This window comes from Choloepus didactylus, chromosome 7 (genome assembly GCF_015220235.1).
Source record: "Choloepus didactylus isolate mChoDid1 chromosome 7, mChoDid1.pri, whole genome shotgun sequence".
NCBI lineage: Eukaryota > Metazoa > Chordata > Mammalia > Pilosa > Megalonychidae > Choloepus > Choloepus didactylus.
Genome location: NC_051313.1, coordinates 11,133,655 through 11,153,149, shown reverse-complemented (window position 1 = coordinate 11,153,149; position 19,495 = coordinate 11,133,655). Strand labels below are relative to the sequence as shown.

The 19,495-nt window shown below is 37.1% G+C and overlaps 1 protein-coding gene across 6 annotated transcripts in view; it reads right to left on the bottom strand.

Moving 5' to 3' along the window:
• Positions 1-7,840: 7,840 nt before the first annotated feature.
• BCLAF1 (BCL2 associated transcription factor 1) overlaps positions 7,841-19,495 on the bottom strand; it is a 30,809-nt gene continuing 19,154 nt past the window's right edge. For 5 of the 6 annotated variants that reach the window (XM_037842590.1, XM_037842593.1, XM_037842591.1 and 2 more), the window contains 5 exons: positions 18,219-18,399; positions 17,110-17,256; positions 10,673-10,885; positions 10,423-10,513; positions 7,841-8,200 (listed from right to left, as the gene is read on the bottom strand). In XM_037842590.1, coding sequence (XP_037698518.1) covers positions 10,508-10,513; positions 10,673-10,885; positions 17,110-17,256; positions 18,219-18,399 — 547 coding nt within the window. In that variant the 3' untranslated portion in view covers positions 7,841-8,200; positions 10,423-10,507. Of the gene's footprint in view, positions 8,201-10,422; positions 10,514-10,672; positions 10,886-17,109; positions 17,257-18,218; positions 18,400-19,277; positions 19,384-19,495 lie in introns of those variants that run through there. The other variant, XM_037842594.1, reaches the window with a different exon arrangement.

Here is a 19,495-nt window from a genome sequence, read left to right as displayed (position 1 = left end):
CTTGGGCCCACCGGGGCGAAAATCAAACTCCGCGGGCCGTGACCCGGAACCGATCTCATTGGACAAGGCTGAAAGCCGCCGCTTGGGATTGGCCGTCGGGTATTGCGGTTGACGGGCCCACGAAGTTGCTGATTTGTCCCCCTCCCGCAAGGGAGCGGGTCTTCCATGAAACAGCCAATGGAAGCCAGTAGGCACCTGGTGGAGGCGGGGAGGGTAGGCGGGGATTAGGCGGGGCGGGACAGGAGAGTGGCGGGCTGTGGTTGGGCGCGGCAGGGCGGGACACTCAGCCGGAGGGAGGGACTTGGGCGGGGCGGGGAGGGCAGGAGGTCGGAGGGCAGGGCTGGGGCGGGGCAGAGGCGAAAGCGGACGCGGTCCTCAGGGGTGTGGCCAGTTTCCTGAGCCCCGCGCACCGCCCCGCCACTAGCCGGCGGAGGCCGCTCTCCAAGACCGCCCCGCCGCAGAGGCATTTGTTCGATCTCTCAGGTCAGGACGAGCAGAGGCTAAGACTGCCCTCGAGGGCTTTGCAGCTGACCAGTTGGGGATCATCGGTTCGCGCACCAGGCGCTCCCCGTACCCGGACTAACAAACGTGGGCCGGACCCTGCCGAGGCCTAGCCGATGGCGGTAAAGTGGTAAATCAAGGCTGGCGATGTCCCAGTGTGCAACTCTGATTTGAGGTCACATCCTGGTTTTATGGGAGACGATAGCTTCCCTTCTGATATTTCTGTGAGAATTCTGCCAGTTGCTGACCCGTTACATAGTAATAAATGTTGGGTTTTTTTCAACTTTTTCTCTACCGTTCACGTCATTTATCCATTCATTCAACCAGTATTGTCTACTGTGTGCCAGCGATTGCTACACCCTCCATGAATACCTTGAAACCTTCCCGTGAGAGTAATCCTTCTGAGATCCTTTTTCCACCTTATATGGTGACTACAGCATTCACAATTTGATAATATCTCTAAGATTTGACACTGATAGTTTTCTGTTGCTCATTTTTATGTGAAATTTCTCTGAATTTCTAGAATGAGGCAGAGTTCAGGAAAGCTTGACTTCACAGAGCTAGTTTTTCTGTTGTTTTTGAAGTGTTCAGAAATAAGATGGCTTGTCCTCTAGGTTTCTAACCATGCTCCCCTCCCCCAGCTCGAACTAGGCTCTCCCCTTCACCTGTTGTTTCTATACCACTGTTTGATTCCCCTTCCAGCATTTTCTCATTGTGGAAGTCTGTTCCTAGAAAGGAGTCTTGGCAGATCAGTTTTGAGAGTTCATAGGGGTAATTACCCCAGCACTCAGTTCTTAACTTTGGAATTTAGAGAAGACAAACCCCTTTACAGATTCCAGCTGCTTTCCAGTGAACACCTGATGACTAATTTGGGATTCTCCCATTCTCAGGTCTGTAAGAATCTGCCTCCAATGGGGGTGGGGTGGGGGGAATGTTTCGGTTCTTTTTTATTCTAATTTTTATTTTATTTTTTGGAGTAATGAAAATGTTCAAAGATTGTGGTGATCAATGCACAACTATGAACTGATTGTACATTTTGAAGGGTAGTATGTTATGTGATTATATCTCAATAAAATTGCATTTTAAAAAAAAAGAATCTGCCTCAATTTTTCTTCTTACTTGCACAAAACCCAACAGCATATAGGTTGGTGATCTGTTGCTATCCGGTATTTTGGGGTTCGTGGAATTAGCTTGTCACCTAGTTTCACTGCCAAGTTCTATGCCAGCTGCCATCTTTCCAGAACCAACTTTATTGTAGTTAAATACTATATTCTGGATTACCCAAGACCAGGAGGAATTCTGTTCCATTCATCTTTGCACAACCCATGCTAGGCACAAGGGCTTAACTACATGGTTTTTGAAGAAATGAATGGAGAAAGGCTGAGGGCTGGTATGGACAAAGATCACAAAGACGTCTACTCAAGCTTCCCAACTGCCAGCGTTTTTCGTTACCCTTGTAGCACAAGCCTAAATATTAGGTGAACTAAAATGGCTAGAATTACCTTAAGAAATGGGTCAGAATTCACTATAACAATTCACCAAAGCAGGCAAGAGCTGCTCCAACCTTGGAGAACCATAAAACTCATGTAAGGATGCTCTCCAGCCTGGGGTCCATGTGCCCATAAACCTCATTTTCTTAAGCTCTACATTTTTAAGAAAATATTCCTTTCTCCTTTATGTGCTATCTATGCTTCAGGCCCCTCTGGGGCCCAGTAATGCAATACTTAAGCCCAACAGTGCTACTTTATAACATTACACACCGATAGAGGTGCTTTATAGCTTTACAATTATTTACTCAAAAATTTTAAATATTGTTTGAGAGGATCTCATGAAGAGCAAGATTTTCCGTGATACTAAAGTCATGCTTCTAATTAAATTCTCCTGAAAAATTCCTTTTTTAACTGACAATAAAAAAGACTAAGTAATGAACAACAGAGTTGAGAGACCTACTACAAGTGTATCTATCAACTATTTACATTGTAGTGCTGTAATATTAAAGTTACAAAATCTAACTCAAATGAAATGTTTATAGCTTTCTGAAAGTAGGACTTTATTTGAACCTTTAAATGATAAATTTATGTAAGCAGTTATAATCATTTTTAGAAGATTTATATGACTGATAGATTCTATAATCTATTTCCAGACACATCTGCATGTTCACAAGTAAGAATGCCTTGACTCTTGTGACTCACTTAAAAAATAACTGGTTCAAACCTAAAGAACAAAGATAAAGGGTGTCCACTGTGACTATTTCCACTTCTGGATCATCAAGTGAGTCCAGTTAACAATGGCTCTCCTAATATACCCAATTCTTTACATTGTTAGCAATAACGAGCCCAAATAATTTTCAGTATTGTCACTGCCCAAGCAGCACAAATAAAAACAATTCTACTTCATAAAAACTCCAAGTAACTTATTTTAATTACCTTGCAGCTAACAGCAAATTTGTTATCCACGCATTTAGCATAAAGGAAATGACATAAGGTCTTAAAAGTTTTAACACTGTATTATCGCTTTTTTAAAATTTATATTCTGATAGGAATGAACAGCTAGAATTTTTAAATAAACTACCCCTAGTTGGTAACATCCAGTTAACAAATCAACCACATGAGAGTGATTTGGTACTTCATCATGAATTAAGACATAATCAAGAGCTCCAGAAAAAGATTTAGCAATCGGGTAGCACAGCATTCCTGCCAAGTAGATACCCAGATTCTGCATACTTCCATAGCAAAAAACTTGCTATTCACAAGCAGCCTGTTCTACTTACAAATATTATCTGATTATATTGAGCTAATAAAAATCTACAGGACTTCCAGGAAGATGGCGGATGAGGAGAGACAGCAAAATAATTCTCCTTTGTGAAAAACACTTGATAAAGGACAGAAAGTGCTCCAGAACAGCAGTTCCAGGGTTCCACCGGCTGGGCAAGACTTCTACGCCACATAGTGAGTACACAGCAGCCAAGAGACTGCATTTAAGACCAGTGAGTGTTTCCCGGGAAACGGGAAGTTGGAGCCAGGTGACGAGTGCGGACAAGAGTAGCCGTTCAGGCCCTGGGCACCCTCCTCAGCACTTGGCTGGGGTGATAACCTTTGCACACCTGTGGCCAACAGCCTCCGTGCCGTGGACTGGTGGTTGGAGCAGGCAGACAAGCGTGGAAGGGACAGTTTTCCACGCCCCGTGCAGCCTATCTTAGCAGTTGGCTGGGGAGATAACCCTTCACAGTCCTGTGGCTGCTGAGCTGTGGACTGTCCACTGAGCACGAAGACAGCAGCTTTCCAAGCCCCATCTCTGCAGTGGGCTGGGGAGATAAACTTTCACAGCCCTGTGGCCGAGAGCTCCCTTGAAGGAATTCAGGATTCACTGGACTTGTGACAGCAACCACTCTTTCTCCACGGAAGCCCACGGTGTGCACAGCCTAGAGGCATGTAAAAGACCTCTACACAGAAAATTATATTAACTTTACTAAAAGAAATAAAAGGGGATCTAAAGAGATGGAAAGATACTCCATGTTCATGGATAGGAAAACTAAAATGTTCTTTTAAGATGTATACCCTACCCAAACTAATCTTCAGATTCAATGCAATTCCAATCAAAATTCCAAAAACCTACTTTGCAGACTTGGAAAAGCTAGTTATCAAATTTATCTGGAAGGGAAAAAGGCCTCAAATAGCTAAAAAAAAAAAACCTAAAAAAGAAAAACAAAGTGGGAGGACTTATACTTCCTCACTTTGAAGCCAACTATAAAACCACAATAGTCAAAACAGCACAACATTGGCACAAAGACAGACATATTGATAATGGAATTGAACTGAGAATTTGGAAATAGACCCCCAGATCTATGGTCAACTGAATTTTGATAATGCCCCCAACTGGGATAGAACAGTCTCTTCAACAAACGGGGCTGGGAGAACTGGATATCCATATCCAAAATAATTAAAGAGGACCCCTACCTCACAGCCTATACAAAAATTAACTCAAAGTAGATCAAAGACCTCAATATAAGAGACAGTACCATAAAACTCCTGGAAGATAATGTAGGGAAACATCTGCAAGACCCAGTATTAGGAGGTAGCTTCTAAGACCTTATACCCAAAGCACAAGCAACAGAAGAAAAAATAGATAAATGGGAACTCCTCAAAATCAAAAGCTTCTGTACCTCAAAGGAATTTGTCAAAAAGGTAGAGGCAGCCAACACAATGAGAGAAAATATCTGGAAATCATGTATCTGATAAAAGACTGATATCTTGCATATATAAACAAATCCTACAACTCAATGACAATAGTACAAACAGCTCAATGATAAAATGGGCAAAAGATATGAAGATACTTCTCTGAAAAGGAAATACAAATGGCTAAAAAACACAAGAAAAAATGTTCACCTTCACTAACTATTAGGGACATTCAAATCAAAACAACGAGATATCATCTTACACCTAATAAGAATGGCTGCCATTAAACAAACAGGAAACTACAAATGCTGGAGAGGATGTAGAGAAACTGGAATTCTTATCATTGCTGGTGGAGCTGTATAATGGTCCAGCCACTCTGGAAGACAGTTTGGCAGTTCCTCAGAAAAACTTCTTGGCATATACCCAGATTTGAAAGCAGTGACACGAACAGATTATTTGCACACTGATGCTCATAGTGACATGGTTCACAATTGCCAAGAGATAGAAACAATCCAAATGTCCTTCAACAGATGCAAAGATGAACAAAATGTGGTATATACATACATATGATAGAATACTACGCAGCAGTAAGAAGGAACAAGGTCATGAAACATGACAATGTGGATGAACCTTGAAGACATAATGCTGAGTGAAATAAGCCAGACACAAAAGAAGAGCTACTGTATGTTACCACTAATGTGAACTCTGTGAAAAATGTAAAATAAATCTTAAAATGTAGAATATAGGGGATACCTAGTGAAGGGGAAACGATAACCTAGTACGTGCAGATATGATAATAAGGGTGAACTTAATGGTATGGGAATGGTCAGGTGTGACTATGGTTTAATAGTTATTACATAAGTATCCGTGATACACTTGAAGGCAAACATGTTCATAAATGGTTGTTTAAAAGCATTTAACCCACAGAGTAGCATTGCAAACCTAAATAAGTGTTAGCATGATACAAGGTATGACACTGATGCAAAGCGTTAACAGAGTGGTATATGGAAAACCTATCCATTACATATCATAGACTATATTTTATAGGAATATCTTACCAACACTACACTAATACTTAGGGATGAACAATTAGCAGCTGATAAGAGCTCTGGGATGTTTAATGTTATAATTGTTTCAAGTTGAGAGTGATGATGATTGTAGTGAAGATCATGTAAGAAACTGACCGTTTATCTTGGGATAGAATTAAGTGAAATTAGGAACACACTACTTAACAAATCAGGTCCTCAGCTTGATGCTTGTTCTTGTGGAACTTAGGGCTGTAAATGGGAGGTTGAGCCTTCCTATAATTAGGCCTAAAATGCACCTCCAGGGAACCTCTTTTGTTGCTCAGATGTGGCCCTCTCTAAGCCCAATTCAGCAAATACATTTATTAACCTCCACGCCATGAAGGACATGACTCTCAGGGGAATGAGTCTCCCTGGTGATGTGGGACATGACTTCCAGAAATCAGTCTGGCCCCGGCAGCAAGGGACTGAAAATGCCTACATGACCAAAGGGGGAAAAAGAAAGGTAATAAGCTGAGGTTTCAGTGGCTGAGAGATCCCAAGGAGTCGAGAGGCTATCATGGAGGTTTCTCTTACGCAAACTGCAGCTAAACATCCCGAATGGCCACAGTGTGCCATGCCCTTACCAAAAGCAGTCCCCAAATACCTATGTCCCTACCTGCGGTTCTATAAAGATTCATTCACTGAGTTTTATCTGTCAGAAACTTAAATCTACCAGTGTTCTTATGCCAGACAAGTCCTAAAACCCAGAGGTAATAGCCTCTTTAAGAAAACAATCATGTGCAGCCCCCTTCCCCATAGTGTCGACACCCCCTTTCAATAGAAACATTAGGATGCTCACTGCCTAGAAAACCCTGAAGATAGCTAAAGACATTAAGTGAGAGGGAAGAGGTAACTACAAACAAGGTAAGAATGAACAAAGGTTCAATCCCTAAAGGTTCTCGAATCAGATAATGGAATACAACTAACTTCCACACATTCCTGGATCCTAAGAAATCAATGAAAAATAACAAGACATATTCATTTAAGAGTCCATTAAAATTGTCTCTCTTGAAGTCTACCTCAATAAAATGAAATCTTAGATCCCTCACATTCAGATTGTATGTTTTAACTGTTTGAAAACCCTAAATATTTATAACAGATAATATCCTATAATTTACTTAAGGTATGCATCAAATCTACTGCACAGAGACCAAGTCTAGCCAAATACAAACCCATGACAATTAAGTTCTCTTCTCTATTTGCCTTCCCTATTAAGCAACTTCATAAATTCTCTAGTTCTCCTTCTGAATGTGAAGGGGTACCATTCTATCCTGAAACTTAGGGTATATTTGAAAGGGATTCCATTTGCAATGTTTGAATGGCAAACTTGAAGCAGAGAAGAAAATAGCAAAAGCAACTACGGAACCACCCACCACCCACCCCCAATTAAATAAATGTCCCTAACAAATAAGACGGCACACTTGCTTGTAGGAAACATGTACATATCAACAAAATTACCCACTATATTTAAGATATCAATAGTTTATATGCATTGAGTTTTGATTTCTCTAATGAAGTTTTATTTCAAGGGATAATTTTTCATACGCATGAATGAAAATGTTTCAATATGTCTTAGCACACAAGTTTCTGTGAAAGTGCTTTGTTTAAAGTTAAGGCAATGGCCCATTTTATATTTGAAATAACTTATAAGAGTGGCCTGGTTAAGAATTACACTAGATCTTACTCAAAATGCAAAGGATAACTTAAGGCAAATCTTTTTAATTATTAACTGGCTACTATATTTTTAGAAAGGAAGAGAATTAATGCTGCTTCTCCATCATTATATAATGGCTGACAAGTTGCCATATTAACCCAGTAACACAAGTTGATCTAGAAATCTGGAATTCCTGTATTCTTTAATAATTTCATAAACCCACCAATGTAAAACTCCCCACTTTCCCATGGGAAACAAGAGTAATAAACTTAAATAGGGGTTTGAGGAATTTTATAAAGCATTTATCAACCCCAAAAAGCCACACCACACCAGGAAGTTCCACAACAGATGGGTTGATATTGCTAAATCTAGAACAGGATGCAGAAGTTAGCTGTACAGAACAGACACAGGAATAGTCTCAAAATTATGTAAACAAACAGCAGTTATTACCACTTATGACATTTTATTGGCATTTGACAATTTACAAGGATCCCTGTTGCATTATACATCACACTAAGAGTTGTTTAGCCATCTACATTCATTCTTAACGGGCAATATTTTTTCTCAAATTGTAATTTCATTCCCAACATTGATTTTAACTCTGACAAAGGGGAATAATAGTAATTCCATAAAGTAGACAGCAATTAAAAAAACATATTTTGATTTTATATTAAAATTCCTAGGATGTGAGATGGTATACACACCTAATAACTGAGTCATGGCCTCCTTCAACAGCTTTCTTAGTCCTTTCTGGAAATATCCTTTGGTTCATTTTTATTTCCCTTCACTAGGCAAAAGGAAGTCTGTCAACGCAGGTATCAAAGAGTTAGTACTTCTGGCACTTATAAACGGGTATATCCTCAACAAGAGGAACCATTCAGCTTTTATAGCATGTCATTAGGTGTGGAGTTAAACCAATTTAAAAAAATATACATGGGCTACTTTTTATAACCTTAGTTCTGAAAAAGCTAATACCCACCAACAGTATTCAGCTGCAGAGTTCTAACAATCACTCTGTCCTCTGTATTCTGGTATAGTACTCTTTCCTTAATTTTGTTTAAGAAAATAAAAGTGAGCAAATCATGTACATACTTAGGTTACAGCAATGTTTTTGCACTTAAAATATGACCTGCCCCTGGGACTTAAGTAGCTTTACTCCCATTCCCTTTTAAATAATTTCTCATCAAATTCCTTCTTCCTACTGTCTTAAGTGGAAAAAACAAACTACACATTTATAGCTGTGTGCAGAGATTTAGTATCTACCCAAGTAGTAACTGGCAACTGTTAAAATAAAAGCTAAATTTTTCTGCATAAAATAAAATGTTTATGAAAATTCTGCTCTGTTGTAGTTACTGATCAAATCCATAAGAGACTGCTTTAACATATATGTATGTTCTCAATAGGAGACTACTAGTTACATCCTGATTAATGCAACACATACTTGCATTGACATATTATTTCCTTTGCTTTAAAAATTTCAGAATGACAAAATAAGGGAAATCATGCAACATTAAAGATCTAAAGGGCATAAAAATATCACATATATTGAGTTTTGGGTTTTGTTCATTAACTCTTAGCATACAGTCCTACAATTTTGGAGTTAGAAGCACTATAAATGTAGAAAAGCAAGGATGAATGAGCCATATACTTATGATCTTTAAAAAGTTTACATGAAAAGAATAAGCATTTCCTTTTAATGTAAACATAGGCAACTAATTTGATTGCTGAATTAACATGAAATTTCACTAGTTTTTTATATATGCTCAGAAGCACACAGATTGAACACTGAAATTTACTACCTCAGGTTTTCATTTCTTTAAAAGCTATCAACATAAACACAAAAGTTAATTCACGTTTGAAAGATTACCTAAAGAACAGAACCCTTGGGAAGGAAAAGAAAAACCATTTACAAACTGCAACTGGAACAGGGAAAAAAATAAAAACCAAGATAGATCAATGCTGCCACAAACTTCCCACCAAAATTTTTTTATTGGTGACATTAGAAAAACAAGTTATTTAAAATACTAGTACTATGAATAGTTATGTTGCCACTGCCTAATTTTTCTCATGGTGAGACTACAAACTAATGTTTTTAACTGCCAAAAAGCCCAAATAAATATGTAAGATATAAATCTGTACATCTTTTTAATGTATCAAACTATTCTGCAGGCTATTCCAACTCCACACCCACAAGATTACAGGTTTTGTTCTGTTTTGGTTTTTTAATACTAAGATGTTTGGTAGGAATGCGGTTTTATTTGCATTATTTTTGCATGCCAGTTTCTTCTCTCAAAGAAGAGCTGAAGTCTAGACCATGACCAAAATTTTCAAATTAAGAATGGAAAGAAAACAATGGATTTTGAACCCAAATAGGAAAGACTCTTAAGAATGTTTTTTAATAGGTCACCTCACTTCTTACTTTCAGTGTATCAAAAAAAAAAAAAAAAAAAAAAGTCCTCAAGTCCTCAAACTTTCCAATCTAACTTTTATTATTTTGTACATTTTCACTAATGGCAAAGCATTTTTTTTTTTAATTCTTAAACACTTGTTGAAGTGTTAAACCAGCTTAGTTTAACAAAGTTACAACTTTTCTGTGGTACTTCAAAAATTAGTCACCCTGTGGTGTAGTGTGTCTGAATTAAGAAAAATGTTAAACAGCTGTATACAGTTAAAATAATTAGTGTGGTCTCTATAAACAACTTCTGTTTAGAGATCTGTATGTAGAGCTAAGGCTTACTTTAGAGTAAAACACTGACAAACAGGGAGGGAAAAGAATCAAAATTTTCACAGAGCTGTACTTGACCATAGCTGAGAGACAAAGCAGAATTACAATGCTTGTAACAAAAAAGCGGAAAAGTTTTTTTTTTTTCAAGTTGATAGTTACAAATATGGTACGTAACAATTTTCTACTTTATTTCAGTACAATTTTCAACATACAGTCTGCTATTTTTCAAGATATTTAACGACTTAAAACAAAATTTCTACAGACTACTTGCAAACAGTAAAATTTAAGTAAAATGCTTACATTCTTATTTGAAAACAAAACTCAGGTTAAAAAAAAAATAGTGGGTGCAAGTTCTGCTCTCTGTTGCAATCTTACTTCAGATTCATTATTCCTAAAAAACAGAGAAAATAAAGATTAAAACACATGTGGAGAATGAAAAGGAACCATAATAATGACTGTTCTTAAAAACTAAATCATTAACTAATTTGCCCTCCAAACCCACATTGAAGAAAATCGTTCTTCAAGTCACTAACAAGTTGAAAGTTTCTACCTTTTCTTCTTTGCGTCTGTCCTTCTTGTCTTCATTATTTTCCATGGGCTCTTCTTCATCTTCAACAATCCCATCCCCTTGGTATTTGTCATGAGTCCACTTTGGACTGCTACCTGATTTTTTGAAGTTAAAGCGCCCTCTGCCACGTTGAAAAGTACCACGACCTCTTCCTCTTTTGGCCCAATAATCCACACCATCATCTCTGTCATCATGCTACAGAAAGGTTAAAAAACAATTATCAATGAAATGACTTTCCTGTAAGGAAGACGATTACTTTTCCAATCTTAAGTCATGTATTAATCTTCAGAAGATTGGGTACAAGACATTGACAATGTTTCAAAAATATAAAACATAACCAATGAAACTAGACTTTCCAACAAAAATATATTCCAATGAAGGCTACCCAGACAAATCTTTGGAGAACCTTGACTGCTATATTACCCACTGATTTCCAGAGTTCTGGCCTTTTTGTTTCTCACTTATATTTTCATACAAGTTCACTTGTTTACAATGAGATAAAAGGACCAATTATTGTTCCCTACAAAACTGCCTTAATCATAATGTTACAAAAACTCTTCAAAGATATCACTACAACATTATCAATAACATGTACTAAATAAACTAGGTGGTGTTTGAATTATACTCTACATATAAAGATTAAAAATGCTACCACAGAGATTCAAATCTAGATCAATATGTATTAACAACTCCTCCTTCTGGGTGAGGGATTCTTATATGCCAAATCACAATGCCCTGGTCCCTAACACCTCAACTCTTCTTTCTTCACCAACCTGAGGTACTGCAACTATCACATTCCAACCTTAATATTTCATTAACTGTATCCAAATACAGATGTTCCCCATAGCATACAAATTGTTCCATTAATAAAACAATCGGCTAAACTCAGCAGTATTTGACTTTGTGGATGAGTAGACATAAGCAATATAACCCAAAATCCTGAACTCAAATAAAGCCAAGGGTCTTCTATTTGTAATAACTGCTCTCCACTTCAAACTTAACCTCCCAAGTTTGTCACCCAAATAATGGAAAAATGAGGCAAACTGATACAACTGTAAGAGACAACTGGCATAATGCAAACAAAATGTTGCAAAACCTATGGAGTACCAGTATTTACCAATTGCTCAAGAGTTACTTAAAACTTTCTTTCAAATTATACTACCTTTTCAATACAAAGAATGTGCCTTTATGAATATTCATTTCGTACAGATGACCTCCTTCCTTAGTTGAAATACCTCAATTACACTCATAATCAATACTCTATGAAAGAACACTTTACCAACTTCTAATAATCTATTTTTACCAAACCAATTAAAGATCACTAGGTATGTATGACTTCATAATCAAATAAAGAACTCAAGAACTATCCAAAGTATAAACTTCAATACATCACAAAGAGTTTAAAGGAAACCCCTAAAGATGTTGTCACAAACACTGGGGCTGGCGGTTTGATGTGCCAAGCCCTCTATCACGGGACTTGCCCTTATGAAACTCATTACTGCAAAGGAGAGGCTAACCTTGCATACAATTGTGCCTAAGAGTCTCCCCCGAGTACCTCTTGGTTGCTCAGATGTGGCCCTCTCTCTCTAACTGAGCCACCTCGGCAGGTAAACTCACTGCCCTCCCCACTACGTGGGACCCACTGCCCACCCCCCTACATGGGACCCGACTCCCAGGGATGTAAAGCTCCCTGGCAACGCAGGATATGACTCCTGGGGATGAATCTGGACCTGGCATCATGGGATTGAGAATATCTTCTTGACCAAAAGGGGAATGCAAAATGAGACGAAATAGTTTCAGTGGCTAAAGAGATTCCAAATGGAGTAGAGAGGTCACTCTGGTGGACAATCTTACACACTATACAGATAACATCTCCTAGGTTTTAATGTACTGGAATAGCTAGAAGTAAATAACTGAAACTATCAAACTGCAACCCAGTAGTCTGGACTCCTGAAGACAACTGTATAATAATGTAGATTACAAGGGGTGACAGTGTGATTGTGAAAACCTTGTGGATCACACTCCCTTTATCAAGTGTATGGATGGATGAGTAGAAAAATGGGGACAAAAACTAAATGAAAAATAGAGTGGGATGAGGAGATGGTTTGGGTGTTCTTTTTTTACTTTCGTTTTTTATTCTTATTCTGATTCTTTCCGACGTAAGGAAAATGTTCAGAAATACATTGTGATGATGAATGCATAACTATATGATCATACTGTGAACGGTTGACTGTATACCATGGATGACTGTATGGTATGTGAATATGTTTCAATAAAACTGAATTAAAAAAAAAAAAAAAACAATCTGCCACTCAAAATGATGCCCACGCAATTACGTAATGTCAGACTCCTGGCACTAGCCAACCCAACTCTATTTAAAATTTTTGATTTTCTCTGTTGCACTGCAACCCAGTAGCTTTGATTCTTGAAAACGACTGTATAACTATGTAGCTTAAACAGTGTGACTGTGTGTGAAAACCTTGCAGCTCACACTCCCTTTCCACTGTATGGACAGATGAGTAGAAAAATGGCGACAAAAATTAAATGAATTATGGGGAGGGGTGGGATGTTTTGGGTGTTCTTTTTTACTTGTACTCCTGTTTTTGTTTTTTTTTTTTGGAGTAACGAAAATGTTTAAAAATTGTGGTGATGAATGCACAACTAAAGATGGTACTGTGAACAATGAGTGTACACTATGGATAATTGTAGGGTATGTGAACATATCTCAATAAAACTGAATTTTTTAAAAAAAGCAAACAATGTTTCACCATCCCTGGACTGATATAATAAGATAAGCTGGAAAGTAAAAAAATTCTGCGGTTTTCTGTTTGTGGTATTTACCACGGTATGCCATAGATTTGGGGGAAGAGGCAAACATATTCTGGAGTCAGAGACATGAGTTTAAATCCTAACTCCACCACTTACAGGAACTCTCTGACCTCGGGCAACCTCACCAGGAATTTGGTTCCTGGTTTTGAAAAAGGGAGATAGCCTTGAGGAAACATTAAAAAAAAAAAAAATCTGTAAATAAAGTGCCTGGTCCGATCAGCATCTGTCAGGCAAGCATTCCACAAATGTTGGCAGTAATAACAGTACTTCCATCATGACCACTATGGGGGAGGCACTACCTGAAGACTTCACATGTAGTTACCCATCTAATCCTCAAGCCCCTGCGAAATGGATATCATTACTACTTCCATTTTATAACTGAACTAAGGCACAGAGAAATTCAGTAACTTGCCCAAGGCCACAAGAGCTAGTCCTTCGAAGTACTCTTCACGACTGTGATCACCCAAGAATATATTCTCCAGATACCCTGGAGGCAGAAACACCACCACACCAGGCAGCTGAGAGCAGAGCAGCAAATACAGACTAGAATTAAACCAGCTACTGGTAAAGAAAACAGGAGCTAGGAGAGTAAACTGTGTTTTTCAGAGTGTGTCCTGGCAGCAGCAAGATTTTTTATGCTAAACACATGAACTCTTAATACTGAAGTTCTTACTCCCAAGATGTGAGTCTCGTTACAATACAAAAAAATTTAAAATTTCACAGATGGTAAGGTAAGTATTATACACAGCCAAGAATATGTTAAAGGAGTTCATACTGGAACCTATATGTTTCTCAATCTTATCTCCTCTCCACAGAACAATCAGGTTGCCAAAGGATCAGTCTGAAACGCTAATCCCAGACACCCTTTACCGAGGGGGATTTTTCTTTTCCTTAGAGGACAACATCAACTCAACCCTGAAAACCTGCCAACTTCAGTATTCTCCCACTTACTCCAACTCTTCATACTCACCCCCCTCCATGAAATTTCAGTTTTAAATAAGACTAGTATCTTTCCTGGAACATTACTGAAAACAATACCCTACGTTTGCATAAATCTAACTTTAGAGATGGAAAATTTAAGAAATGAAGGCAGTAAATATTACTGCTTTTCAGTACAGGAGGAATAACAGTAAACTGCTTACGAATATTGGCACTGGAGGCCAACGTATGGGTTCGAATCCAGGTCTACTTCTACTCCGACCTATTAACTTTGACCAAGCTACTCAATCTTTGTACCTCAGTTTCTCATTGAAAAAGTAGACTAGACTACTCAAAAGCATTAAATAAGTGAGTAAATGTAAAACACTTAGAATGGTGCCTTGTATAGTAAATGCTTAATAAATGTGTTAATTATTATTACTATGTATTAATGTTTCTGTGATATGGACAAATTTAATTTTCCTTCCTGGTCAATTATTCTGAAAGAACCTAGGGTAATGTCTAGTTTTCAACCGCATTTACTCTGAATTACATTTTTATGTTTCCATTGTCAACACTAGCTGTCTGAAAAGTCAAAAGATTCTTTACAAAAAAATGCAAAATCTTTCAAATTCAAATATCCATGCAAAAAAAAAAAAAAAAAAGGTAATTGCAATTTTGAATCACTCATAATTAAGAACCCAATAATTAATTTTGGGAATTGGTTAAGAAAAAAATTAATGTATTAATTTTACTTCTAGTGAACATCAGTCTATGACTTGCATGTATACGTTTTATAGAGAGCAAGATTTTTAAATACAGCCCTTAATAGCAACATAAAAAATGTTACTGCTATTCAGAAGTGGCAAAATTGCTAAAATAACACACTGTTCTTGGTCAGCGAAACTACCACCTAATTAAAATCCAACATAAAATGAGTATCTCTCAATGTACGTTAGAAGCTACGATATCAGATTCTTAAAAACTGCCACAGAAAAATGAACATCTGGACTGAATTAAATATTTGTAGAATATTAAAGTGGTAAACAGTTGATTACTGTCTCCTTATTCACCCCTCATGCCTCTCAACTTGTACCTTTCCCAACTGGTCAATTTGTCTGGCATTTTTACTATCCTTCACTTTTTACCCCACCCCACCTTTGAAACTGCTGGCCTTTTAATCTCTTCTGACTAGCAGATCCTGTAACAGTTTTAATTATGACCTCTAAGATGACAGCCTCTATATTTTTTGTCTTCTCTAGACCTCATCTCCACCTGATTTCCCACAGGCACTTTAAGTTCAGCCTGTCCAAAACAGAACTTATCTTTCCCCTCCAGTGGGCTTCCCTATCTTAAGATTAAGATATCTCCTAATCACTCTCTGTTTTGTAGGAGTGCACCATTTCCTTCTTTAGGAATCCATCATAGGTACTTAGAATGTTTCTTTAGCCATTACTATAAGCCAAGAACTGTAATCATTGTCATTTTTTCTTTCCATCTTTAGTACCTTGCATAAATAATAGCCTCTGAAATAAATTCTTCAATCAAGGTAGATAGATCTTTTAAACCCTTCCTGTAACTGAGTCAAATGCACCTTTCACTTTCCAATTCAAGTGACTCAGACAGGCATAAACCTTTCCTCAAAGAAGCATGCCCTGAGCAAACATTATGCTCAACACACTCTGTAAAAATTCTTAATTTAATTTTTTCGGACCTCTTGATCATTTAAGTACCAGAAGAGAGGGTACTTACTTTAATTTCAAAAATTTCTTTTTAGAACAAGTATATTGCCCATTTTCCACACAAATCAGAGATCTGCTTCAAAAAACAGCTCCACCTTTTAATTAATTTAGCAAATACGCCACAATCTTTCACGTTTATTCAAACGTATTCATAAAAAGCTGAGTGGAAGACACCATTCTGTAAAACCAGTATTATTTTCCTCCTTGTTTCCATATAACCAGGAAACTCTGTCTGAAATACAACTTTCCTGAAAAGCTACAACAAAAATGAATGCTTCTGGTAATAGTGTGGTATTTTCTTCAGTCAGTGTCTATAATACAGGACACTTTTCCCCTTGCCAAACTGCAGAAAATGTCAATCCTCACATAGAAAATCCTTCGGAATCCACCACCCTCTAGCTTTATCCCTTGGAAATCTATTTCACAGGGTAAAGCATCTCCACCAAAAGGAAGCATCAAATCATTCTATCTAGCAATCTTTCCATAATATAAATTTTCATCTACCTTTTACTCCAATGGAAATTGGCAGCTTCCCTGAGATTCTGAATTACAAGTAACATGATTTAAACAAACAGATGTGATGATAGAAGACAAATCAAAAGTTTCTATTCCTGTGACTGTCTTATAGACAGATATGAAACATATATAAAACACTATTACAATATAATGTTTTCTAAATGAGGCTATCAAATCAGGTATACTTTTAGCTTACCCTGATCAGCCTATAAGTGATGTCATGATAGTATACAAACAGGGCTAAAGGGACCCACATTTTCAAAACTTTAAATCATCTGGGTAATGAATTTTAAAAAAGGTTCCCCATTCTGGTGAAATCTTCACATAGTGGTGGATATCTATACTTAAACGTATTTACCCAGTATGCTTTGAGAATTAATGCAAACCAAATAAACACAGATTTCTAACACCCACCAAGAAGTACTTCTTGCTCTTTGGGGTATATTCTGGATCCCATTCCTCTTCCTTCGGTCTCTTTTGAAAAGTAGTATTTGAGTTGTTTGGACCAGTATTTGTCCCAGCAAAAACTCCTCTGGCTCTTCCTCTGCCTCTAATTCGAAACTGATTAACATTAACAAAGCTGTTTAGTAATGCAATCAAAAGGTACTTAGTTACATGCAAACTATAATTTTACTGCAGTAACAAAAAAACATATTCCCTAATTTTTCCTAAGTCTCAATTTCACAGCCACTGCAGATGGAAAAGGACGGCCATTTTTTATCATAGGCAAAAAAATTCTGCCTGACAGCTGAATAGGTTAAGAAGAAATGCCATCAACCTAGTGTTAGAATACTCCACTTTCATGACATGAGCTTATTTTTTTCTTTTAATAATCAGTTTGTTTTGTTTTCTTTTACTAATCAAAAGAGTTGCCTAATTCCTTTGAATTATCACAGGAGTCCCAAGTGTTCCACCACACCTGTCACCAAGTCAAGATCTTCTCTTTCCCAAATGATCTAAACAACCCTACTGATACTCAACTAAATCCTCACTTAAGGTAGGAATCTGAATCTAGAAACTAAAGAGGCAAAAAGATGCAGTACTATTAAGTCATTAAACTATTTACAGTAACAACTTTATGGAAACATAGGAATAGTGTGTGTGTGCTACAGAGAGTAAGAAAATAAATACATGAATTTCTATGATTAATATATAAATACGTATATACAAGGACTTGAAGAAAATAAACAAAAACAGCTGTAATACAGAAACAAATGCTACTTTTTTAATCAATTGAAGATAACTTCCCTTAATTCTTCAACAGGGGTCTTTTTAAGGACAATGCATAGTTACTAATTCCAAAGTCAAAAATAGTAATATCTAGTTTATACAAATGCTTCACAATCTAAAAATGCCGTTTCTTAATGAAGCTGATACATCAAACATCATTTGTTCTGACTTTAGAAGTAATGACTCTCAAAACAGACAATGTCTAAACCATATATTTGACTAGCTCCTTTTCTTATGTACAGCACTCTAAGGTAAAGTACTAGCAAGTGACCAAAGACAATTTCATAACTTACAAAGGTTCCTCGTGGTCGACTAACACCTGAAAAGCCTGAATATTCTTTCAGTTCATGGTGCGTTTTAAATTCTTCTTCTCTTTCTTTCTTACTTTCCTTTTCTTCTCGAGAACTGGGAGAAGAAGGTGATGCTGAAGAGGACGAAGATCGAGAATGATCTTGGTCTCTACTTTTATGTTTACTGCAAAATAAAGGAAACAAAACACTATGGGCTATTTTTTAAAAGATAAAGACCCTGTTGAATCTTATAATAAAAAGAATATTTTCCATATATAAAAAACTATCCCTATTAAAATTACTACATAAGTAAAATAATAGGGTGTTAAACTTTGACAGTCTGTTTCCATTCTCCTCCAATATCTGCTTTACATTGCTACTGAAAAACATGCTATGGCCAGTCAGTTAGAACTAGCATTCTGTGAACTTCAAGAAAAAGGTTCAGTTCTTCAACAGATTTAAATTAACTTTTTATTGAATTTTTTTTTATTTAAAGGAAAGGAAAAGAAGAGTCGGGAAAAGAAAGATTGTTCTCAAGGCCAAGTTTCAAAATGACTGCAGTTTGCATACCGGGGGTGAGAACAGCTGGTATGGTCTGGGCCATAACACCATTATAAAAATGAAAAGCATTTAACATTACAAATACCAGTTATAAAGAAACACAAGTAAAATCCACCATTTACCTAATGAATAGCAAGAAGAACAATTATTGCTAAGAGTACTTTGTATTCCTATTATTTACGTGGCTCTATGATGATCAAATATACATGATTCTAACACCACACCCAGAAAGGCCATACCTGCAATAACTCTTACCACTGCTAACAGTATCCATGGAAACATTACTTGCAAGTCTAATGCACATTTGCTATTTCATAAACATTAGTCCTTCCTCCCCCCATCTCTCCCATGTTAAACCACTAGGTATCAGTTTAAAATTCTTGTACTCTGGGTGTTATGAGTTGAAAAAGTGCGGAATCAAGCATAACGAACCAAAGTTCTTACACAAACTGTTTCTAGAAATGCACTGCATTGAAGTCCAACCTCCTGATGTAGCCTGGATAATAGGACACATTAATTTGTCATTTTTTTTTTCAGTGTTAGCTTGCTATTCCAAAGTTTTTGTCCTCATCCACCATAAGCCGTGTAAAAGACAAATACATTTTTGCTGTAAAACAAATAATTTTAATTGTTTAAATTTAAACATTCGATTACACAGTCAAAATTGAAAGCAATTAAGCTGACAATTATTAAAGGCTAATTAGAAGCTAAATCCTAAC